Below are 26,202 nucleotides of genomic sequence, written 5' to 3' on the forward strand. Positions count from 1 at the left end.
TGTCTGCTTTATGATCTCAGAAAATGTCCCCAGAAAGTTTTTGGGCCAAACATCGGTTGGCCAAGTGTATTTTTATAGTGAACTTTCCACGCTGTGTGGGATGTGATTTCAGGATTGTGGGGAGGTGATGCTAGCACACAATAGTATCTATAAAGACGAGATATCTGCAATTTTTGAACACTTAGTCACAAAACATCAATGTCTCTAGAGCTGCTTGTTGGAAAAGATTATGAGGATACAGTAAATTAACATCTTTATTTCAAACTGGAGCAATATGTCAAGGTGCTAGATATGGGATTGAGGTGCTACAGTATGCGTACCTGATAACACTGCAGGGTTTTAATGATATGTGCAGCATCTGTGACCTTGTGGACTTTTTCTCCCTCCTTCTCCAGTTGGACCTCCTGTTTTGTGAGCCAATCTTCTAAGTAAGCCAGCAGTTGCATCGGTGGCCACATCAGCAGCAGCTTCTGATTACACAAGCAGCACACACCGTTTAAAATTGACTCATCATTTGGTAAACTGGTATTTAATCAAGTGTTGAAAAGATGGGTTTGTAGTCACAGGTGATAAATGGTAGTTAGAAATTAAAGATATCCTCCCACTTGTGGGAATTTAGTCTTAATATGTGACTGAAGTGATTTTGACTCCCAAGGCTGAACCCTCATTATTTTTGATAAACTGCGGCCTTTAAATGTCCTTCAATAAAACAGAACATTCAGTCACTTTAGGCATGTTCACAGAGTTCATGTGGTTAAAAAAAAACACACATCCATAAAACACCATTATAGCGGTGTTGCTGCTATGCCCACTAGGACCAATTTCAGGTTCAGTGTTTTGCTAAAGGACAATTAACAGAGGCCAATTGGAGGCAGGATCTAACCATTGACCCTTTTATCAACTGTGCCAGGACCGCCCTTAATGTACAAGTTAAGTATTGGCTATTTCATTTATCTTACAAGTAGAAAAGTGCAATATGTTTAACAATATGTTTACGTGCAGTCATTTGGACCTGTTGTAGCTGGTCTTGTATATTTGCTAGGTCAGAGGTGACCTTGCACCAGGTATCCTCTAGTTCTGCGAGACACCCTCTCAGACCAGGGCATTCCATTTCCCTCAGATGAAGAAGTTGAGTGGCTTCTCTGGAGGTAGATTTCTTGATGGCAGACATGCTTTCCATCTCTATAGAGAAATCCTGCCGGACATGTTCAACTTCTATCAGAAAACTCATTTTAAATGTTACAATAGGAAAATGACTGTAAAATTGATGTCTTTAAATTGGAGTGAAGTATCAAGTTTATTTGTATAACCTTTAATCATAAAGAAGCATTTTTTTAATTTGGTAAAAACAATGAATTAAAGGGCTTCACAGGACTACAGTTGGCAAAACATCCTCAAGAAACCAATATATCAAATTGTGACTTTATGCATTCTTTTGATATGTAATTCGTAAAATTAATTTATCGTCTATAACAGTTGTCCCCAACCACCGGTCCACAGACCGGTACTGGTCCGTGAGCCTCTTGGAACCGGTCCGCAAAAAACATAACATTTTAGTTGGAAACAGGGGTGAAAGTGCTAGGATTTGTCGCCAGGACTCACTGACGTAAAGGTCGCCACGGAGCCAGAATTTTTATTTTTTGGGGGTCTGAGAGGGTCAAACCTCCTAAAACCAATGAATACAGATAAAATTGCTTTTGGCACTGTTATTTCTATAACACATACAAACAAAACAACTGATTTTCATTCAAAATTGTATTTTTTAAAAAGTTAACAAAAACAGCACTAACCCCAACCTTCATCTCTAAATTTTTATTTTCCCTCATTTCCTCACTTCTAAATGCAAAACCTCAATTTTAGTTACTTAAGAACATTGGATGTACATTAAAATTGAAGCTGTACTTGATGTACTTTTTCTTTTTTAAATAATAAAGATATAATAAGTAAGTAAGTAAGTAACATACATTCACAAAAATAAATACAAATGCCTTACATTATGCACAGTGAAATGGAATATATTTTGAAGATCACGCAAACTTGAACCGAACCAATCAGAGCTAACTATCTCTGCTGATTACCTGTCAGTATATCAGCCAATTGAACGGACAACTGAGTCCAAGGCAGTTTGCTTTGCTGCGCGCATGCGCACATCGACGCAACTCGTCAGACTCAGATAACTGCAGCAGCTAGGGAAAGCGCCGTAGCGTCTGTGGAATAAATAAATACCGTATTGGCCCGAATATAAGACGGTGTTTTTGGCATTGAAATAAGCCTGAAAAAGAGGGGGTCGTCTTATATTCGCGGTCTAGACAGTATACCCATTCACGACACTAGATGGCGCCAGATATCATTGGAGCGATGTTCTGTCATGACAAATCTAAGCTCCTCTCCCCATTCACGATGCTAGATGGCGCCAGATATCATTGAAGCGATGTTGTGTCATGATAGATCTCAGCTACTCTCATTATTTTATTGTAATGTTTTTCCTTATTCAGATTTGTTTCAAGACTATAGTTACACTTAGACTTCACTTTGATGGTTAATGCAATTATTGCAATTTTGCTGTTTTATCACAATAGATTGGTTTATTTACATTTCAAAAACCAGAAGCCATTCATTTACGATTGTGATTTCACTTTAGTTTACATATTTAAATGTTCAGATATTAAGATTTGAATGAAGCAAAATAACATGCTTTTTCTCTCCAATATATTGTTATAATCATTTGTTTCGGATGTACTGTAATTATTTTCTGTATAGAAATTAATTTGGTGTTCAAAAAGTCTTTTTTCAAACTTGAGTCTTGAAAAAGAGGGGGTCGTCGGTAATACGGTAATTAATAATAAATATCGGTGGAAATGGATGACGCTACACAAGCACTTTATTATGCTCGTTGTTACCACTTGTGTTTGTAAATCTGACGTTGGTAGATGTTGGCAGGTTTTTTTTGTTGTTGTTGGTTGGTTGGTTGTTTTTATTTTTACATAGTATTTTGACAGTTGCCGTCATATTTTTGGGATCAAAGCACCATTCTGCCCCGTTCCGGCCCCCTAATCTTATACCGGAATGGTGTTCCGGACTGTTCCGGCCCACTTTCACCCCTGATTGTAAATCATGTGTTCACTTTTGACACAGAAGTGTAGAGATCAGGATCCAACGGCCCGCTGCGCCTCAGTGTTGCCAGATCAGAACATTCTCCAACCCAATCACACCGTAAATATAACCCGCCCGTTTCGGTGGGAACCAGCTCAGTCTGTCAACACTGCTGCACCACTGCACTCACTGCACATGCGTTCTTCATACAATATGATATGGCGGCACACTGTGAGTATGTTTCAGAAACTTAATTCTTTTCATTGCAGTGCAGTCAGTGCTTGGTTGTACGATAAACAGACACTTGGGAGCGATCAGAACCCTGCGGATTGCCAATGAGGTCTTGTGTGCACCGGGCATAAAGGTCTGTTCAAACGAGCAACAGCAGTAACAGGCTTGCAGAACGGAAACCCAATCAGTTTGTGTGTTTGTCCCTGGGCGATGGGACACTCGATAAGTGGCTCACCTTACGTATGACCGTTTCAATCTCCCCCTTCTCCTTGCAAAAATAAGAGTCAAGAAAAAGAAAGCATTTCTACTTGGGATTTCGTTTCCTGGCCGTGGCGAGGTCTGTGTTTTGCTAACGTGCACCCCCCACACTTCTTTGGCACCCCGCCAGTCCGCGAGATTTTTAAAATTGGAATGCCTTTACCAATCTGCGGTGAGAAAAAAGTTGGGGACCGTTAGTCTATAATAATTAACCTCTCAAGGGTCATGGGAGTGCTGGAGCCTATTCCATCTGAGTGTGGGCTAGAGGCGAGGTACACCCTGAACTGGTTGTCAGCCAATTTCAGGGCACATATAGAAAAACAACCTTTTGCACATAAAAGCACACCGATGGACAATTTAGAGTGACCAAATAATTTATTGGGATGTGGAATGAAACCGGAGAAACCCCATTCAGGCATTAGGAGACCATGCAAACTATCCACAGAAAGGCAGGAGGAGCTCGGGATTGAAAATTGAAGCTCAGAACTGACATGTCCTGCTAACCACCAGCCACCATGCCACGTATTCTTCTAATTCTATGGTTATAATAACATGTTACAGATTATGTTAGATGGCCAATGTTTTCTGTTTAACAAGTGACTTGTAGGCCACAAAATATTAAACGTGATGGTTCACTTATTTATTTTTCCCCGTTCTGTAATTGTTTGCATGCTATCCTCGTTAATATATGAAAAACCTATAAATGTTTGGGTGGTTTTAGTTAAAGCAGACACTGTATCTGTGTGATTTTGACAAAGATCAGATCACGTTTGATGGTGACTTTATGCAAATATGTGAGAAATTCCAAAAGGTTCAGATACTTTTTCACACCACTGTATGATAATTTCACGGTATGATTACCTTAAGCCAAAATGTCACGGTGTCACGGTATTGCAATTACAGCTCTAAAATGTGTTACTTTGAAATATCTGTGTTAAAAAAAAAATTTTAAAATTTTTTTTTTACTTTTCAAAACATATAAGCAAATTGGAACATAAGTATAATGTTAAGTTCAAATAAAAAAATATATATATATAAAATTCTAAATAAAATTAAAATAAATGCCGTCCTTTAGGTGAGCCTAAACCCACAGCCACAGCCCAACATTATTACCATCAGAACAAAATAATTAAATTATTTTCCATAAAAGCATGTGTGTATGACTTGTATCATGTTTACATTATACACACACTCTCTTTCTCAACACAGACAGTTGCCAGAGAGAAAAAAACATGTTTTACCACCTCTAGACACGCTAAACACACTGGAGTTAACTCTCGTAGCTGGTGGGAAACATTCATGACAATGTTTACTCACCTTTAATTTTGTATAAATGTGAAATCATATTGGAGGTACTACCTCCTCGGCAGCTACCCTCCGCAAACATGTTTAACATGTTGGTTGGCCCTCCTCCTCTAAGCTGCGGCTGTCTGTAACTTTTCTGCCGTATTAGTATTCCCATTTCAGCGATTTTGTTTTCTTCGATGGGGGAAAACGTTCAGGAGTTTCACCTCTTCCAGCCATCGTGTAGCACAGCTGACTCACTGACACTGAGCAACAACCGGTGGGGGAGGGTTGAGGCCTTACAGCTGCAAGCGAGGGATTTCTCCATGCATTTTTGAGACAAAACATAGCTAATACCTTAAGGACAATATGGCGCAAAATTTTTGCAGTTTTGAAACCTTTATGTTTTCATACCACGGTACACCTAGAAACTGGTAATCGGCACATGTCTATTGTGAAACATTAGTCAATGTTCTTAGTAGAGACCGGAGTCTTACCAAAAGCTTGATGAAACCCTTGCAAACATTCTCCTGGTTCACATGTGAGGCATCAGTGCTCAGTTCTGACCAAATTGTCAGGTGTTTGTTGGCGTCAAGGAGCCATTTACTGACAGAGGCAAAGTCTGTCTGGAATCTGTGGGGAGGACAAATATAACACATAGGCAGTTCAGTTAGTGAAGCAGAACATGACTCGTCTCTCTAAGTGGGAGAGGAGGAAAGGGGCTTCGATCCAATACTGATAACAGGACCTTCTTTTAACTCTCTGTGATATTATCCATGCTACAGATAAATCTTCTAGATACAGTATAATTAAAGTAAATACCTAAGAAAAACAGAAAAAGAAACTTTGTTCACTTTGTTCACCTGCATAAAATCCATTCTCTATCATTTTTTATCCTTAATTATTATCAGTATAAAAATGTGTTGTTTAGGGCCTGGACAAAATCACTGAATAAAAAAACGGTAGCGGCAGAACTCCGTATTGTCAGATAGCCCACCTGACCCATCTTTCCCAGATGTCACTCCAGTGCTGAACCTTCTCTTCCACGCGGCTGCGAAGGCGTCGCCATCGCAACTCTAGAGCACCACCTGCCTGTTTGACTGAAGTTGCAAACGTAGGATCTGTCTGCAAACCACATGTTTGATCTACAAGCAGTCCCAGGGCAGCTCTGCTCACTTCCATTTCGACCAAAGTTTGCTGAATGAGAAAGAGAATCAACAGCGATCTTAGCCAACAGCTTTTACCGATCAGCATTAAAATAAATACTTAGGCCAACTGTTGAGTTGATCATAAAACTGCAGGACGGCAAGGCAGCAGTGGAAATAATTTTGTAAATTTTACAGTATCACTGTAATTTTTAAACTACCATAGATTTAAACCATTAGAAAAACAAACAGTTCAAACCAGCACTATGAAATTCACTTATGTGGACAAAATACATCAATAACATAATTAGTTGGCATTTGAATCAACTTTAGTGTGTGAACAGTTTGCTTGAGTCATTTCTGTCCTGTTGTTAAAATCCAGTCCTCATTTTTAAGTTGGCACGCTGATCATGTCATCCTTCTACCACAGCATAGCCATCTTAAATGTAATAGGTGCTCACTTACCTGACAAGTATGTAGACGTTGCTGTATGTGGGACTCTTCTTCATCCTCCCCCTCTGCTTCAGATCTACTGACACAGACTTCAAGGTTGTCTAGCAGTCTACCAAATCGACTGCTATTATCCTCCCAGCGGGTCCACTCCTGCAGGAAGTAAACATTTGTTTTGAGAGCTAATAAAATTAACAACTAATTAACATGAGGGGTAGAAAATAAGGAAACTTGAAGTTCACTGGCCCCGCTATCAAAACCACTGGCCCAGGTCAACACGTCAGTTATTGATCCCAATAATCACGAAAAAGAACAATTTGTTCGAATAACATTTTTTTTGCGGTAGATTTAATGAAAAGTGTAGCAAAACAGTGCAAAAAAATAACCCAACCAGAAACATGATTAAACCCAAATCGACTACACTGACCACTTACACATATTTTAATGTTTTTGGGAAACAAACACACACCCCAAAAACTTTTTTTTTTCTTGGGAGCTCCAGGAGGAGGCGGGTCTGCGGCCCTGACGGTTTTGAAAGTACGTCAGGGCCACTGGGCCACTTACATTGTCGACCCATGAACACTTAATGAACAGTTAATTAGATACGAGAGGATGATGTAAATTTACTGATATCCACATAAAATTTAATTCAAGGGCATCCTTGGCTGCCGGCTATGTTCCAAGTCCAGCTTCTTCACGATGTGTGATGTTACATGTATATTACATATTCTTAGAAAATAACAGACCTGGAGTGTATATTGTGATGCCACTTCCTGTTGTAGCATCTGTTGTAGCAAGGCTTTGCCCCGAACATCCAGCTGTGCTTGCTCATCTTCTTGAGCTTGGAGTACCTCTTGCTTTCGATGGAATAGATGTTGTATAAATGTCAGGTGAGCTCCAAGTACTTGCTGGAACTTCTGGATAAAATACATTTTAATGGAATACTATCACTATAGTTTAATCAGTCAACTGTGAAACAATGTTACATTTCTAATGAAGGACACAAATACCTCGTCCCTATGGAGACCACTGTGTAATTGGGTGATGTTTTGAACAGGTCTAGCCTGCCTCTCAGCCATGGATTGCTCACCAAGATCCAGTAGGCTACTTATCCCATGAAGTAAGGACCCAGTTGCTCTCTGTAACATGGCCTTTTCTACTGAACTCTCTCTTTCATGTCTTCCGAGCAAACACTGGTGAGATAAAGATAAGCTCATTTTATTTTAAAAACACACACCTACAGTGGGGCAAATAAGTATTTAGTCAACCACTAATTGTGCAAGTTCTCCCACTTGAAAATATTAGAGAGGCCTTTAATTGTCAACATGGGTAAACCTCAACCATGAGAGACAGAATGTGGAGAAGAAAAAAAAAACAGAAAACCACATTGTTTGATGTTTAAAGAAATTATTTGCAAATCATGGTGGACAATAATTATTTCGTCAATACCAAAAGTTCATCTCAATACTTTGTTATGTACGCTTTGTTGGCAATAACGGAGCCCAAACGTTTTCCGTAACTCTTCACAAGATTTTCACACACTGTTGCTGGTATTTTCGCCCATTCCTCCATGCAGATCTCCTCTAGAACAGTGATGTTTTGGGGCTGTCGTTGGGCAACACGGACTTTCAACTCCCTCCTCACCCCGTGGCGTCAAAATGATAAGAATGGGGAGCAAAAATCCCAGAACCATGCGGGGTGACCTAGTGATGACCTACGGAGAGCTGGGACCACAGTAACAAATGCTACTATCAGTAACACAATGCGCCGCCAGGGACTCAAATCCTGCACTGCCAGACGTGTCCCCCTGCTAAAGAAAGTACACGTCCAGGCCCGTCTGCGGTTCGCTAGAGAGCATTTGGATGATCCAGAAGAGGACTGGGAGAATGTGTTATGGTTAGTTGAAACCAAAACAGAACTTTTTGGTAGAAACACAGGTTCTCGTGTTTGGAGGAAAAAGAATACTGAATTGCACCATACCCACTGTGAAGCATTGGAGTGGAAACATCATGCTTTGGGGCTGTTTTTCTGCAAAGGGACCAGGACGACTGATTTGTGTAAAGGAAAGAATGAATGGGGCCATGTATCGAGAGATTTTGAGTGAAAATCTCCTTCCATCAGCAAGGACATTGAAGATGAGACGTGGCTGGGTCTTTCAGCATGACAATGTTCCCAAACACACAGCCAGGGCAACAAAGGAGTGGCTTCGTAAGAAGCATTTTAAGGTCCTGGAGTGACCTAGCCAGTCTCCAGATCTCAACCCCATAGAAAATCTGTGGAGGAATTTTAAAGTCCGTGTTGCCAAACGACAGCCCCAAAACATCACTGCTCTAGAGGATATCTGCATGGAGAAATGGGCCAAAAATACCAGCAGCAGTGTGTGAAAAGCTTGTGAGGAGTTACGGGAAACGTTTGGCCACCGTTATTGCCAACAAAGGGTACATAACAAAGTATTGAGATTAACTTTTGGTATTGACCAAATACTTATTTTCCACCATGATTTGCAAATAAATTCTTTAAAAATCATACAATGTGATTTTCTGTTTTTTTTTCCACATTCAGTCTCTCATGGTTGAGGTTTATCCATGTTGACAATTACAGGCTTCGCTAATATTTTCAAGTGGGAGACATTGGCAGTGTATCAAATACTTGTTCTCCCCACTGTAATACAGAAGTTGCAACATATCACACAATCTATTCTGTTAGAATGTTAAATACATACATTAGCAAATGTGACATGATACTTCAACAAAACCACACAACAATCATATAATATTACCTCCAGCATGGAAGCTTCCTTTTGACATGGGATTATTTCATGATGCCCCAACTGAATCTCCCCCATAAAACAAAGCTGGTTGGAGAATAGTTCCTGAGTGGAAAAAGTGGTGTTTATTGTATATAGTGTTTTTTCAGTATTTATATAGATTTTGTAAGCACTTGCTCTATGCTCATTTGGATTTCAAGTCATATGTCTAAATACAAATAATAATAATTAAGACATGTATCACAAAACTTTTCAAAAACAAAGATATTGTGTAAACAGAAATATTTGGCAACGTTTCAAATTTAGAATTTTCAGTTACATTAGAAGTATTTGGCAGTATTTCAAACTTAGAATTTTCAGTTACATTATTTCACTAACTGCAACTAAACAATTCAATCAGCAGTCTAATAAGTGTTAAACTTCTTGGTAATACATTTTAAAAAATATAATCTTTTGCAATATCGCATTTGACAGATAATTTACCAACGATGAAATACAGTTTTAAAATATTCAATTATTGGGCAATGCAGTTGGTAATTATCTGTAAAAGGTCACAACCAATTAAAATCAGTGTTGTTTTCGTCAATGATACCAAAAATATTTCATCAACGAAGACTTTTTTCATGATGATGACAAGAAAATAATGAGGTAAAAACCTGTTTTGGGAGACTAAAACATACGAGACGAATGCCATTTTTCGTCTGACGAGATGAAAATGCGCAATAGTCTCCGGCAGTTGTTCACAATGTGTGACATTTTATCTGTAGTTAGCTTGTATGTAGCAGCGTCTGGTTATGTCACTCATTATCTGCTGCGCACCCTTAATTCCCAACTCACCAGTATGTCATCTCCAGTCTCAATTCAGGCTTGCACACACGGTAAGATTAGTTTTCTTGGCCAGAGAGAATATGCAATATTGTTTTAGCCTTTTAAAGTCTGTGCTGAGTTATCATCACACACTAAATATAACTGGTAGCGTTAGCATAGCATTCGCGTCCTCTTAAACTCTCGGACAATTTTTTGGGTATACACGACTGTTCAAAAGTTTGAACCAGAGTGTACATAATGAAAAATCCCATTTGATACACTGCGCTTCAAAAGTTTGGGGTCATAGTGACCCCAACTTTTGAACGGTAGTGTATTTAATTGAAAATAATGTACTGTTTTCCTGCTGAGTGTGTATAATCACCAAGTTGTTGTTGTCTTTGTAGACGCTACAATATGTGCTCCTCTATCAATGTTCATTCGAAATAGTTGGAAACCTTTATTTTATATATATATATATATATATATATATATATATATATATATATATATATAATTTTTTTTTTTTTTTTTTGACAAAAACATTTTCAGTAAACGTCGACTGAAACTAGATGAAATTTGTCTTGAATTTTTGTCAAGAAAAACTAGACCGAGACAAACAAACTTTGAGATGACTAAAATATGACTAAGACTAATATGTATTATCGTCCAAAAGACTATGACATAAATTTAAACAGCTGATGAAAATAACTCTGCTTAAAATACAGTCAAAAACAATCGAAATCTGTAAGGCATTTTCTACCTGATGTTGGCTTTTAATATCCAGAGGGTCAGAGGAGGGATTACTGAAAGAAGTGATGATCAACTGGACAGTTTTCAAACTTTTCTGCAGGAATGTTAAACACTTAAAAGCATCCGGTTCATCATTCTGAAGTATAGGTCTGATCTTTGACTCCACATCATGCAGCAGACCAACCATCCTCACCAGCTCAAATGATATACACTACAAAAGGATTGAAGATGGAGTCATTTAGGGAAGCTGTGGTTGAGACCTTCAAAATTATTGAGACGCATTGTTATTCACTTCATGCTGTAATATCCTTAGCTGGTTCTGTTTGTCCCCAAGACCTCCAGGAATTGACAGAAAGTCTGTTAAAGCATCCAAGGATTTAAGAACTTGCTGTGTCATCACTAATAGCTGTTCTTTAAGGTCTGGATCATCTGGAGAACTTACCTAAGAATCAATACATTGTCATTACTACATTGTTAAAGTGAAAAGCAATGGTTCTCATTGTGTGACGAGGACATACTGTTAAATTAGATAAAGTACACCGAACAAAATATCTATTGTACAAAGTAAGCCCTAACAGATACACTTGAAAAGACTAAATGTGTATATATCAATTTCATCTTGTGTACACTGTATGAGAATCTGACTTTAATGCTCGTGCACTTACTATTTTACTCAGCATTGTCATGGATTCATTTGCATGCTGGAGAACAACTGAAACTGACCCGGTTGACACAATTTCTCCTTCTGGAACCTGAATAGAAATGTAGTTATCAAAAGAGTGATGATTTTCACCTTATACTGGGCTGCATTTAAAATAAAAGTCAACCTTTGCAACCTTGTCATAAGTAATCAGATTTTGATGCTCCTGTTGAAAATTTTGTAGCGTCTCCAACTTCTGAGATACTTTGAGGTGAAGCTGGCTCCACTGTTGCTGGTCCGTGCAATCTTTGCTGGGCCCCACCAATCTTAAATGGAGATGATGGATTAATGCACTGCAGCATTTGATATACAGTATTTCAGAATGTACGGTATTTGTATAATGGATGAGATTTTACATGCTAGAAACCACTGAGGGACTGTAGTCATTTTGTTGTTTTCCCTCCGTGCAATCATTGTTTGTCAGTCCACTTTGTACCTTTAATTTACAGAATAAAGTTAAGAAAAAAAGCTTGTTTGAATGGTAATGTATCAACTTCCAAAACAATTTCAGATAATACATTTTTAACCACTTACTTGACTTGAATATGTAGCAGTGGATTGCCTTGTGGCCGTGACTAGAGTAACAGAGTTAATGAGATGCACTGCAGGCTGATTTAACATTATATTGGTGTTTGGGGGACACATGTCAGAAATTTGAAGTGTAGAATTTTTTTCTGAGGCCACAACTGATGCAAAGTCTTCATTGCCAGAAATAGTGCCAATTATTAAAGAGTCAGGTGCCATAATTTTGAGTCCATGTACTTCACTACTATCAGTTTCCGCATCCAGTCTTGTTTCTGGATTTATTAATCCACATTGAGGAATTTCTTGCTCTAACATCTTGGAATGAAGACCAGATAACTCAGTATTATTTAAACTTGTTTCCACTTCAGAATCTGTCTGGGCAGAGACTTTGGCAGACACAGTCTCCAAGACCTGAAAAAAATACAGCAAGTCAGTTTAGGATATTAAGGAAATATTCTGAAATGGCACCAAAAATATTGACAACAAATCTAGGAAATCTGGGGTTATCATGGCAATCGATGCAGTATTAAATTAAAATGAAGTTTATTTATTTTATTTCTTTTAACATGATGCAAAAATATTTCTTTAAACACAGCAGATTTTCCACATATACGTAGTATGTGGCCAGACTATTCCCCATAAAACAAAATACTATGCGGAGGTATATTTTGCAACATCATTTCGTGTTGTATGACTTAACAACCATTATGTACGCAGTCAAAGGATTATTTACCTTGTCGTCAGACTGTCCCTCCATATCAGTCATTTTACTTTGCACCTCTGAAGCATCGAGCGTATCCTCTGGGTCCTAACAAATGAAACGTATGAGTCTTCAACAGCTGCTTGTGACAGGAGAATTAGACCACTCAGAGCCTGATATCAACACGTACTGTACAATATTAATTCCCAAATAAGTAGAAAAAACAAGAATTATGAATATTAAAACAATGTATGTGAAAAAAAAATGTCAACCAGGAGAGAGGAAGGATTATTAGGAATATTAGAAAGATTTTTGGGTTCAATTTCAAAATGTAGTGATCATTTTCAGTTTGTGAGGAATACTTTAAAGATGTTTTGGAATAAAACCCAAATGAAAGCATCTGTTACCTCAGGAATACTGCATGTTAGTGTGTCAGAGGAGGACGAGTGACAGCTCTCATCTTCATCTAGACCATCTTCCGAATTAGACTCTTCAAAAGCCTCCTAGTTTGAGGGGCAATGGCAAAGTAAATGGGATTATTTGATTGTTTATTTTTAGTGTGGAAAGCTTAATTAAAACATACTGTTTCATGTAATTGTATTGTAAGTGTAATTTTCAGATAATAAACTGCTATGATCCACACCCTCTTCCTTTGATGTAATGTTTTTATGATGACTAAAGCATGCAATTGGCACGCAGCTGGCCTGCAGAGCGCATCAAAATCAGCTATGAAATAAATATGTTAGAATTTATCCATAGACTTCATAAAAATATTGACGGGACACTTCCCCGGACACTGCGCCACGCCTTCAAGTACAGGGCTGTCCCACACTCTCCTTCAGTCGGTCGAAGTCGGTCGCAGTTATTCTCAAACACATGCAGCGAACCAACGCCGGATTTAGGTTGAAAAAAAGTATGAAAGCTGTACCACATATGAATAGCAAGGATTATCTCAGGAGTAATTTGTTCAAGGATTCAAGGACAATATTATTCTTTTCGTGCCATGCATGCATTTTGAAACATTGTGAAAAAAATCAATGGGAGAAATTAACCGCATTGGCGTCATAATTGGCAATATTTACGGAAAATAAATGCTAACTGCCCGTTTTTTTTTTTTTTTTTTTGCTTTAAAGCAAGAATCGAGACCGTTTCATGTCCATATCTATAATGAATTCAGGGATTTAAGCATTTATTCACAAGAATTTTCAACGTAAAAAGCTCTTTGTGGTGATAAGGCGGTGCCACAGTGGCTTAAAGACTAGCAGCACTTTCAACATATTTACATAAAATAAATGCTAACTGACCGTTTTTTTCTGCTTTTAACCAAGAATAGAGACTGTTTTACATCCATACCTATAAAGAATTCAGGGATTTAAGCATTTATTCACAAGAATTTTCAACGTAACAAGCTCTTTGTCTGCGTTTCCACTCGGTCAGCTTTGACAAAGATAGGCCCTCTATTAATCGGCCCCGCATCACATGTCCCGTAACTATATTATGAAGTCTATGGTCTAGCATTCAAATTTGACGGTAAACCTTGTTAGGATAGACGGCTTGGAAAATGTATTAATGAATAACCTTGACCTGTTAGGAACGGCAAGCCGTTAATGTGGATCCAAAAACACAGACCAGGAGATCAGTAGAGTAAATGTTTGTATTTAATAAGTACAACAAAAGGAGCACGCTAACAAACGCGAGTTTAACAAGTACAACAAAGGAAGCACGCTAACAAACGCGAGTTTAACAAGTACAACAAAAGGAGCACGCTAACAAACGCGAGTTTAACAAGTACAACAAAGGAAGCACGCTAACAAACGCGAGTTTAACAAGTACAACTAAGGGCACGCTAACAAACGCGAGTTTAACAAGTACAACTAAGGGCACGCTAACAAACGCGAGTTTAACAAGTACAACTAAGAGAGCACGCTAAAATGCATGAATATAACAGAGTACAAGAGTCTAACTACAAAGTCCAAAAGAGCACTAAAGTAAAGCTAACCAAACCAGAATACGACCGTAGAACGTCGGGAAACTTGAAGGATGACGATGAACACACAGGCGGTAAGCAAGGCAAATAGCAAGCAATAGTCCGACACTTGCAGATGGTGACAGGCTTCCTTAAATACTGAGCTTTCCTAATCAAGCACAGGTGTGTCGTGTTACCCCGCCAATCTGGCTCAATCAGGTGCTGCATAAAGAAAAAAGAACTGAGAACACACACAAATATGACAGAACCCCCCCCTCAACGGACGCCCCCTGGCGGACCACCTGGTTTCGTGGGATGAAGGGAGTGGAAATCCCGCAGCAGCGACGGATCGAGGATCCAGGAGCGGGGGACCCATTGGCGCTCCTCTGGGCCATAACCTTCCCAGTCGACCAGGTACTGCACCCCCCTACCCCGCCTCCTAGAATCGAGAATAGAACGCACCGTATACACCGGCCCACCGTCAACCACGCGAGGGGCAGGCGGAGGCACTGGCGGAGGGTTCAGGGGGCAGGTGGAGACCGGCTTGAGCAGAGACACGTGGAAGACCGGGTGGATCTTCATTGAACTGGGAAGCTTGAGCCTGACCGCTACGGGGTTCACCACAGAGTCCACAGCAAAAGGGCCCACGAACCTAGGGCCCAACTTCTTGGAAGTCCCAGCAAGGTGCAAATCCCGCGTTGACAACCAGACCATCTGGCCCGGACGATAGACCGGAGCGGGTCTTCTGCGGCGGTCAGCAATCAGGCGGTTGCGGGCCGCAGTGCGGACTAGTGCTGCCCTTGCGTCCCTCCAGACTCTATGGGCCCTCCGCAGGTGCACTTGGACGGACGGTACGACGACGTCGGCTTCTTGAGAAGGGAACAGTGGCGGTTGGAACCCGTATGCAGTCATAAAAGGTGACCTCCCAGTGGCTGAGCAAACGAGGGTATTGTGGGCGTATTCCACCCAAGGCAGGTGTGAAGACCAAGAGGCCGGATGCAGTTGGCAAACGCAACGGAGGGCAGCCTCCAGCTCTTGGTTGACCCGTTCTGTCTGCCCGTTGGACTGTGGGTGGTAGCCAGAAGACATACTTGACGTGGCCCCCAAGGCCTTGCAGAACGCTCTCCAAACACGAGACACAAACTGGGGTCCCCTGTCAGAAACCAGGTCAGACGGAATGCCATGGGGTCGAAAAACGTGCGTTACCAGCAGGTCAGCGGTCTCCAGAGCTGAAGGCAACTTTGGGAGAGCGACGAAGTGCGCCATCTTTGAGAACCGATCAATCACTGTCAAGATGACGGAATATCCCCTTGAGCGTGGAAGGCCAGTGATAAAGTCGAGTGCAACATGGGACCAGGGGCGAGATGGAACAGGCAATGGGCGCAGAAGTCCCGCTGGAGCTTGATGGACTGATTTGCCCCGAGCGCAGATGGAACAAGCTGAAATGTAGTCCATGACGTCCTTTCGCATACCTGGCCACCAAAACCTCTGGGAAATTAGGAAGAACGTGCGGGACACACCCGGATGGCAGGCGAACTTTGAGGTGTGCCCCCACTTCAGCACTCCCGCACGCCGAGCTTCTGGAACAAAAAGTTTGTCAGCAGGGCAGCCTCCGGGCACCCTAACACCTCGTAGAGAGTCTTCCACAAGCCGCTCGACCTCCCATCGTAGTGCGCCGATGATCAGGTTCTCAGGAACAACAGGCTCCTCTGAAGGCCTCTCCTCCACTGGTTCATGAATCCTCGACAAGGCATCCGGTTTCCCGTTGCGTGATCCTGGACGGTAAGTAATCACGTAGTTGAAACGCGTCAGGAACAGCGCCCAACGGGCCTGGCGTGAGTTGAGGCGCTTGGCAGCCCGAAGGTACTCCAAGTTCTTATGGTCGGTGAGTATCTGGAACGGCACCTCCGTCCCCTCCAACCAGTGCCTCCATTCCTGCAAAGCCTGGACTATAGCGAGCAGCTCCCTGTTGCCGACATCATAATTTGCCTCTGCGGGGGTGAGGCGGCGAGAGTAGAAGGCGCAGGGGTGCAATCTCTGGTCGACTGCAGACCTCTGGGATAGGATGGCCCCCACTCCGGAACTCGACGCGTCAACCTCGACCACAAAAGGAAGATCTGAGTCAGCGTGAACAAGGACAGGAGAGCTAGTGAATGCCCTTTTTAGACTTACAAAAGCGGCCTCCGCCACCGAGGACCACACAAATGGGCGTTTATTAGAGGTCAGCCTGGTAAGGGGCTCGGCCCTCATACTATAGTTCCGGATAAAACGCCTGTAAAAATTAGCAAACCCGAGGAATCTTTGTAGCTGCTTACGTGAAGTGGGGGTTGGCCACTCTGCCACTGCCTGAATTTTGGCTGGGTCAGGCCGTAGTTGCCCTTTTTCTACGATAAAACCAAGAAACTGCATTGACCCCCGGTGAAACTCGCACTTCTCGGCCTTAACAACCTATTTTCCAGAAGTCTTTGCAGGACCATGCGGACGTGTTGGCGGTGTTCCTGCAAGCTTCTTGAAAATATTAAAATGTCATCTAAATAAACAAAACAAAAGATATTTAGCATGTCACGAAGCACATCATTTATGAGGCTCTGGAAAACGGCAGGTGCATTAGTCAGACCAAAAGGCATGACCAGGTATTCAAAATGTCCGAGCGGGGTTTTGAAAGCGGTTTTCCACTCATCTCCATCCCGAATCCTAACCAAATGTAAGCGCTGCGTAAGTCTAATTTAGTATATATGGTGGCTGATTTTAACGGTGCGAAGGCCGAATCTAACAATGGCAGTGGATATTTATTTTTAACAGTAATCTCGTTAAGGCCCTGGTAGTCGACGCACGGCCGAAGACCCCCATCTTTTTTACCAACGAAGAAAAACCCTGCTCCCAATGGTGAAGACGAAGGGCGAATTAGGCCAGTTGCCAAGGAAGAGGTTATATATTCTTTCATAGCCTCCTGCTCAGGTTTAGAGACTTTGTATAATCTCGAGCTAGGCAGAGGGGCATTGGGCTGCAAGTCAATGGCGCAATCGTAAGGACGGTGCGGGGGCAGGGTCTTAGCCTGGTCTATACTAAAAACGTGTTGGAGATCATGGTATTCGGCAGGCACATTTACCAAATTAACAGGCTCGGGAACAGTTTGGGCTTGATCAGGAAGTAGGCACGCCGAGCGTAAACAGTGCGCGTAGCAGAAGGAACTCCAAGTCACTACTTGTGTCTTAGCCCAGTCAATATTAGGGTTATGCACTTTTAGCCAGGAGAGCCCTAGCACAACCGGAGCCGATTTGCATGGCATAATCAAAAAACTACGGACCTCAAAATGATTCCCGGACAACTTGGTTTTAAGCGGGGGCGTTATAAACCTTACGTCCGCCAGGGGTCGCCCATCGAGATCTAAAACCCTTTTGGGAGAAGAGAGTCTTATTAATGGACATTTAAGCGCATCAACAACACTCTGGTCCATGAAACAGTCATCTGCCCCCGAATCTATTAAGGCAGTGAACCTAAAATTAACCCCACCATGCGAAACTTCTCCCGGCAATTGCAGTCTCATTTCACTTAGAGTTTGTTTTAGTTCTTTCAACTCGTTGCGAGGCAAATCATTTGACTGATTGCCATCACGTACGAACCTGGGCCCCCCTCGGGCGAGAGGAACCTCAGGAGCCGAAGATCCAGGACGACGTGAAGGAATCGCGTCACAGGTGGAGATGTGGTGCCCCGGCAAGCCACAGTAAAGACACAAGCCTGCCCTCATCCGTCTCCGCCGCTCCTCCGCAGGAAGACGACCGCCGCCGAGTTGCATTGGCTCCTCCCCCGTCAGGGCCGGACTCCGCGTCGGCGTAGAGGCAGATGGCGATTCGATGAAGCCCTCAGCACGGACCCCAGCTGGGCCGTTCCACGATGACGACGACCCCTGACGTCCCCGCTGCTCCAAGGCTCGTTCCCTCTCACGCTCCTTCAGCCGATTGTCCAATTTTACGGACAAAGAAATCAGGTCCTCCAAGCCCGAAGAATCCTCCCGGGCCGCCAATTCGTCTTTCACCGCAGAAGACAACCCCCGCCGAAAAATTCCACACAGCGCAGCTTCGCCAAAACCGCACTCCACGGCCAAAATGCGAAATTGAATGGAGTAGTCCGCCACGCTAAGATCGCCCTGAAAAAAATCCAGCAGGCGGCTGCCTGCCTCCCTGCCCCTAACCGGGTGATGAAAAACCCTCACAAACTCAGTTTTAAAAATCTCGAACGATTGACGGATCGCGGGATTAGCGTTGCTCACCGCCATTGCCCAAGTGGCCGCTTTACCGGCGAGGAGACTCATAGTATACGCTACACGGGACCTGTCACTTGCAAACGTATATGGCTGTTGATCAAATACAAGAGAGCACTGGTGCAAAAATTGTTGGCAAGCGCCAGGTTTTCCCTCATAACGATGGGGATGTGGCAACACCGGCTCCCGAAAAGAAGCCGGTGGAACAACCGGAGACGGGGTGGAGTGATCGGGCGCCGCGGCAGCGTTACCTACACCACCGGTCCGTGCAGGTGGGGCCATATTTTCTATTCTAGTGGTTAATGCGGTGGTCACGTTCACAAGTTCATTTAATAATTGTTCATGCTTACTGATCGTATGGCCATGACCGGCAAGTGCATGGCGAATACTCTCCGAGTCTGTGGGATCCATGGTCGGACTATTCTGTTAGGAACGGCAAGCCGTTAATGTGGATCCAAAAACACAGACCAGGAGATCAGTAGAGTAAATGTTTGTATTTAATAAGTACAACAAAAGGAGCACGCTAACAAACGCGAGTTTAACAAGTACAACAAAGGAAGCACGCTAACAAACGCGAGTTTAACAAGTACAACTAAGGGCACGCTAACAAACGCGAGTTTAACAAGTACAACTAAGGGCACGCTAACAAACGCGAGTTTAACAAGTACAACTAAGAGAGCACGCTAAAATGCATGAATATAACAGAGTACAAGAGTCTAACTACAAAGTCCAAAAGAGCACTAAAGTAAAGCTAACCAAACCAGAATACGACCGTAGAACGTCGGGAAACTTGAAGGATGACGATGAACACACAGGCGGTAAGCAAGGCAAATAGCAAGCAATAGTCCGACACTTGCAGATGGTGACAGGCTTCCTTAAATACTGAGCTTTCCTAATGAAGCACAGGTGTGTCGTGTTACCCCGCCAATCTGGCTCAATCAGGTGCTGCATAAAGAAAAAAGAACTGAGAACACACACAAATATGACATGACCATGTAGTTTCTGCCATATTAACATCTCAAATGTTATTATATATTTAGAAACACCTACTGTATTTAACTGCCGTTGGTCCAAATTTCCTTTGTCTAAACTTAAAAAAAACAACAACCAAAAAAAAAAAAAAAGTCAAATTATCCAGTCCCCCCTATTGGTCTGTTATTTTTACAAATAATTTATCAATATAAACTGTTGAAAATGTATTGCTATTGGGGATGCAATATTAATGCAAGCATTATTCTGGTTAATTAAAAAAAATATGGTTTTGGTGGTCGGAGGATTTTACCCAATGCCACTCATTTGGTAAATACAGTCCAGTGTGTAATGTTCAATAGCATCATCTTATGTACAACGCTCTGTGAAGTAGTTGTACTGAGTTCATTTTTTCTACACTTATCATAGATTCATTTCTGGACTATTAAGCGCACCTGATTATAAGACGCCACCCACCAAATTTGACAGGAAAAAGGCATTTGTTCATAGATAAGCCATACTGCACTATAAGCCGCAGCTGTCCTCATTGTGGGATATTTACACCAAAAGATGTTAACCGGGAACACTTTATTTGACGGCGGCATCATAAGACTGTCATAAGACCAATTGAACCACTATGAAGCTTTGAACCAATTGGCTGCAAAGCTTCATTGCTTCAAGAAGCTTATTTTGGCCATCACTGCTCCCTTGGGAGAGACAGTCAACCTCTGTTGCCACCTGTCATCACTGTTGTCGTTTAACATGCCTCCTAGCATGCATTGCAGCGCTACAGATGTAAATAACAATCAAAATTCATGTTCTGTGCTAAATATTTCTTCAGTTACTGTTCCAGTTGTTTCATTAATTGCTAGTTATGGTATTATAGGGAATACATTTGACAGTGGCCCCATAAGACTGTCATAAGACCATCATAATTACGACATGACACTGCGATGAGCATTAATGAATGCTTATGACAGATTGAATTTTGTGACATCTGGCAAATTATCTCACTTTTGAATAGATGTAAAAGATCCGAGCTGGACATAAATGAAGTTTTTGACATAATTTGACGAATGACACTTAATGACATCTGCCATAAGCATTCATTAATGCCCATGATAGTGGTAGAAAGAAATATGTGAATAAGTAAATAAGTTGTAGTCTTGTGGCAGTCTTATGAAGCCCCTGTCAAATATAGTGTTACCTATTAACACACACACAAAAAAAAATCAACAAATAAGCCGCAAAGTAGCGGCTTAAAGTCCGAAAATTACGGGTAGTTGAATTTTTCTTTTATCCCAGACAATTGTTTTAGGTTGTTTAATTACCTGACATGTTTCGGCGAACACTTCCGCCTTCATCAGAGAGTCACTGGTGTTGGTGTGACATGTCTGTATCAGCTGATGGATGAAGGCGTGACTCACCTGTCAAATTGACAGGTGAGTGACGCCCTCTGCTGACCATTCGCTCTTCCAGGTCCAGTTAGTAGAGTGCATTCAAGCCCCCTCACTCCTGTTGATGGTCCTCAGGCCCCGCTTGTGGCCTCCCTGATCCTTGAGTGAATGGTCAGCAGAGGGCGTGACTCACCTGTCATTCTGACAGGTGAGTCACGCCTTCATCCATCAGCTGATAAAGACGTGTCATACCACAACACCAGTGACTCTCTGATGAAGGCGGAAGTGTTCGCCAAAACATGTCAGGTAATTAAAACAACCTAAAACAATTGTCTGGGAATAAAGAAAAATCCAATTAGCTAAAGTTCTGTGAAGACAATATTTCCGCTGTTAGTGAAGTGAACATTGACCAGTAATCAGTGAGTTGTAGCCTATCCTAGCTACACCGTAAACTTGTTGCCAAACAATGGCAGGGGAAAAAATAGACATTCGCGGGGAAAATGTATGGACAAACAACCATTCAAACCTACAGCGAAATTCAAGTTCAACCAAGAACAAAGCTCTTAAAAAAGTGGAAGGAAGCCGGAATAACTTGGGTCATTGTGCCACTCAAATGAACAACAGATCAGTGGAAGTAGTTAGGAATAGCCAATTTATCTCAAAGACAAAGAAATGAATTATACAAAGGGTTCAATTTGATATTGAATTGTTGGACAAATGTGTTTAATCATTGTTACCTGGACCAAGTATCTTCTATCTCCATCCAAGTGGGACACATCAGCACAGGTCCTGTCACGCTTATCCTTTAAAAAAAAATGGACATGCTCACATAGTAAACTCACATCATTAGTACTACTGTACACTAGAGCATCAAAGTCACAAAGAGATTTATTTGTACCTCCCTTATAATTATGTAATGTATTCCCCCCCATTTGTTGGTGAGAAGGAGTTGACAAAATATTTGAGATTTTCAGCGGAGTTGGGTAGTAACGCTACATTTACTTGAGTAACTTTTTGCGAAAAATTACTTCTTAGAGTAGATTTTTAGATTTTTACTTCTTCTTGAGTAGATTTGTGAAGAATAAACACTACTCTTACCCCGCTACCTTGGGCTACACTAGAGTTGTTACATTTTTCCTCTTTATTCTACATATTGACTTTATTTTTGCCAGAAATGCCGACAGTCGCGCTACTTGTTTCACCAATGAGATAAACAACAATAAACACATGACTCCATTATACCATTCAGAGGTAACAATGTTTTTTCTCCACTAGAGGGCACTCATGCTCTTTGGATGGGTAATGAGTCATAGCGTTCTGGTCGAAATTTGATAATTTATGTGTCATCTTTTTGGCATAATACGGTCATGTAATAGGCTCAGCAACTCAGCAGGGATACCCAACCGCCAGGCCGGGGACCGGTAGCAGTCAGTTGCTACCATTATGCAAAGATATAATACATAATTTGTTAATGAACGCAATCTGGCCTGTGCCTTTTGACTAATCCGAGTAGAGATTTGTGTATGTCGCCCTCTAGTGTTTGGCCGCCATTACTGGAGTGTTTGCATACCTATAGCATCCCAGCTATTGGCTGTGTACGTGAACAAAAAAGGCCCATATCACACCGGTCCGTGTTGCAAAAAAGGTTGGGGACCACTGGGTACAGTTTAATAATAACAACAGTTCATATAGACGAAGTTGGGCAGAGAAAAAAATAATTCTATTACATTATTTGTTTAAAAATCAGACATTGTAAGCAGTTACTCACAACCAATGTTCCCTCTAATTTTTTATGTGTCTGAGCAAACACACCAGCTCCCTGAGCACACTGCGGCCCATGGTGAGCAACATCAGATGTGTACCGTATTTTTTGGGAATATAAGTCGCACCAGCCAAAAAATGCGCATTTAAAAGGTAAAAACATATATGTCGCACTGGCGTATAAGTCGCATTTTTGGGGGAAATTTATTTGGTAGAATCCACCACCAAGAACAGACATGTCATTTTGAAAGGCAATTTAGAGTAAAAATACAATAGAGAACAAAAGGCTGAAGAAGTGTACGGTATGCTAACATTACATGACTCATAAACAACGAACTGAGAACATGCCTGGTATGTTAATGTAACATAGCTATTTAGAGTTATTCAGATAACTATAGCATAAAGAACATGCTAACTAGCAACAATGATTTAATAATGTGTGAATAAGTTCACATACAGTATAAGTCGCTCCAGAGTATAAGTCGCACCCTCTGCCAAACTATGAAAAAAAACTGCGATTTATAGTCCGAAAAATACGGTACATGGCGGCCACATACCAGTATCACACCTTTTCACGCCTATTAACATTTCTACTGCCCTTAAATTATCTAGTATTAAGAGCATTTAATGATTAATATCCATAATTAAAATATCTTTATAAATGTCACTAGAATACACACCAATCTGAATTAAATTGTACCTTATTTTTCACATCTTAACATATAGGACTAGCATTTGGTGTACTGATATGACAGTGCTCTCATCTATTATCGGTGTATGCCAGGGTGCATTTTTAACACTGCACATAGTCTCATTCTCCACTATCTCATTTATTGAGTTTACAAATTCAAAGGCATAGTTTTTACTTCGCCAGTTTTCTGGTATACTTACATACTTTGCCATGTGATTGCGGATTTGTTGAACTGACACCATTGACGCATTCATTTCGATGGCAAGTAAAATATCGTCAATGAGAACTTCAACTTACTCTGGGTCAAATTTTGTTTCGTGGGACAGCTTGTTTCTCTTCTGTCGGTCTTTTTGCATTCTCCCGCAATAATGTACCAATTGCCTATCCCATCTTGAGTCTTCGTAATTTTCAACAGCTTTCAAATGACTTTTCTGCTGAATATGACACTTGAGGTAGCCAAACTTCCATTCAGTCTGCATTTTTCCCTCTGAAAACTCACTTGGTACTTTGGCTTCGTGGCAAATATCAGTTTCACCGCTTGTTCGTCTATTTGCACATGCTCCGACAGCCACTCCATCTTATATGAACCGCATTTCTTTTTTACTTTGGCATGGTGAGTGAATGTATCGCTGCCCGCTCGTTTCGCCATGATAAGGGGTTGGCCTTTGCGTCTCTCAACCAGTGGCGCCACCAGGGGGTGGCCACGGCCACCCCTATAAATTGGTTGGCCACCCCACTGGCCACCCCGCTTGCCAGTGTATTGTTAGATTGTTGAAGCATCAGTTATGCATTTCATCCCAAATGAATGCATTTATTTTGTTTTTTTAAATGTAGGGCTGTCAAATTTATCGCGTTAACGGGCTGTAATTATTTTTTTCTAATTAATCACGTGAAAATATTTATCGCAATTAACGCATTCGCGGTACGACTCATTAACGCATTGCCGCAAACAGCCTACAATGGCGCCGTTTTTACTTACTGTATATACAGAGACAAGAGGCAGTGTCAAGTAAGTGGAGTAGATACAAGCATTCATTGGGGCCGTGCTTTTAATTGGCAAAAGCTTCATCATCTCTCCCACAGCGACTATAAATATTGTGGGAAGTGACGTGGGGAAGATTGACAGGAGTTGATCTTTTTCTTAACACCCTGTAGTGTACCCAACGCAGAGAAGATATAGCATTTGCAGCCACCACACACAGTTATGGTTGCACCACTTCCCATCATGCATTTGGGCAGAACAGTTAAGTCGCTACAGTATCAATTACTGAAAGCTCAACAAATACACTAGATGGCAATATTTAGTCACAATATACAAACTCACATTTATCCTTTAAGAATTACAAGTCTTTCTATCCATGGATAGAATTTTTGGCTTCTCTACCTACCTCTATTGCACCTAAATTTGGTGCTAGTCAAATTTTGCTTGGTCTTAGATAATGTCAGCACGTTCATGTTCCTATCATTGTTAGCTGTTAAAGCTACTGTCCAGGGTTTTATTGAAGTGTAACATAGCGTGCTTTACCTCCAAAAGAATGGTTTGTTGCCGGGTGAGATGTTCCAAATCGTTCAGCACCTGTAGGAGAACTTTTATTCGGGAGAACACCAGAAGACTCTCCTTTGTTTCCTGTGGGAGGGATAAATCTTCTTTGTAGTGCTCCATGTCTGCTAATGTATTCTGCATGGAGTGGACATTGTCCAAGATCACCTTTAAAAGTCAAGGGGGAAGAAAAGCAAAGTCAAACGGTCATGTTTGGGTTTAAATGGACAGGATTACATTTAATTAGCGGTAGCTGTATGTTTCGTTTGTTTAAAAGCCTTTGAACATTTTTAAATTATATTTTAATAAACCTTATTTTACCTTTTGGTTTTGAAGGTGCTCTAATGTTGTGATGCTGGAGTTATTCATAGAAGATAAAATAGTTCTGATTTTGGGGATATTCTCCTCAAAGGCCTGCAACTCATTTTCCATGGTGTCCACTACCTAGAAAATGTATAGATGAAAAACTTGACTGTTTTGGCCTGTATGTCAGTAGTCAATTGTATGTACCATGGAAACTGATCATATCAAATTGTTACTGAAATCCCCATTAAATACTGTATAATCAAAATTACTGGTGATAACTTTGTTTTTGTGTGTCTTTTTTGACTCTTGGTATTGTCAGAGAGGTCTATTCTTGCATTTATTTATTTTTTGCAGCAGAATTAAAACAATTCTTATGGCATCATAAGGCATACAGTAAATAAAATCATTTTCAGCTATTAACAGTGGCACGGGAAATGGGGTGCTGAGGTGCTGCAGCACCCCCTGGTGTTGGGAAGGGGAAAAAGATTTGGTAGATTCTTTTTTTTTTGTGTGATAAAAATAAATAAATTCATTAAACATATTGAAACAATAGCGTATTTAACTTTGGGGATTAAATACAGTATATATGTTGAAAAAGTTT

General features: G+C 41.2%; 1 protein-coding gene across 7 annotated transcripts in view; it reads right to left on the bottom strand.

Moving 5' to 3' along the window:
• Positions 1-26,202, bottom strand: part of LOC130907760 (nesprin-2) — a 128,718-nt gene that overhangs the window by 74,288 nt on the left and 28,228 nt on the right. For 5 of the 7 annotated variants that reach the window (XM_057823187.1, XM_057823184.1, XM_057823182.1 and 2 more), the window contains 19 exons: positions 25,617-25,739; positions 25,281-25,463; positions 22,041-22,106; positions 13,118-13,213; positions 12,744-12,818; positions 12,020-12,421; positions 11,842-11,921; positions 11,613-11,751; positions 11,451-11,537; positions 11,078-11,227; positions 10,796-10,996; positions 9,241-9,333; positions 7,472-7,654; positions 7,208-7,378; positions 6,477-6,614; positions 5,864-6,063; positions 5,364-5,499; positions 1,013-1,195; positions 321-470 (listed from right to left, as the gene is read on the bottom strand). In XM_057823187.1, coding sequence (XP_057679170.1) covers positions 321-470; positions 1,013-1,195; positions 5,364-5,499; positions 5,864-6,063; positions 6,477-6,614; positions 7,208-7,378; positions 7,472-7,654; positions 9,241-9,333; positions 10,796-10,996; positions 11,078-11,227; positions 11,451-11,537; positions 11,613-11,751; positions 11,842-11,921; positions 12,020-12,421; positions 12,744-12,818; positions 13,118-13,213; positions 22,041-22,106; positions 25,281-25,463; positions 25,617-25,739 — 2,856 coding nt within the window. The remainder of the gene's footprint in view (positions 1-320; positions 471-1,012; positions 1,196-5,363; positions 5,500-5,863; positions 6,064-6,476; positions 6,615-7,207; positions 7,379-7,471; positions 7,655-9,240; positions 9,334-10,795; positions 10,997-11,077; positions 11,228-11,450; positions 11,538-11,612; positions 11,752-11,841; positions 11,922-12,019; positions 12,422-12,743; positions 12,819-13,117; positions 13,214-22,040; positions 22,107-25,280; positions 25,464-25,616; positions 25,740-26,202) is intronic. The other 2 variants (XM_057823183.1, XM_057823186.1) reach the window with 2 other exon arrangements.

Source organism: Corythoichthys intestinalis, chromosome 19 (genome assembly GCF_030265065.1).
Source record: "Corythoichthys intestinalis isolate RoL2023-P3 chromosome 19, ASM3026506v1, whole genome shotgun sequence".
Lineage (NCBI taxonomy): Eukaryota > Metazoa > Chordata > Actinopteri > Syngnathiformes > Syngnathidae > Corythoichthys > Corythoichthys intestinalis.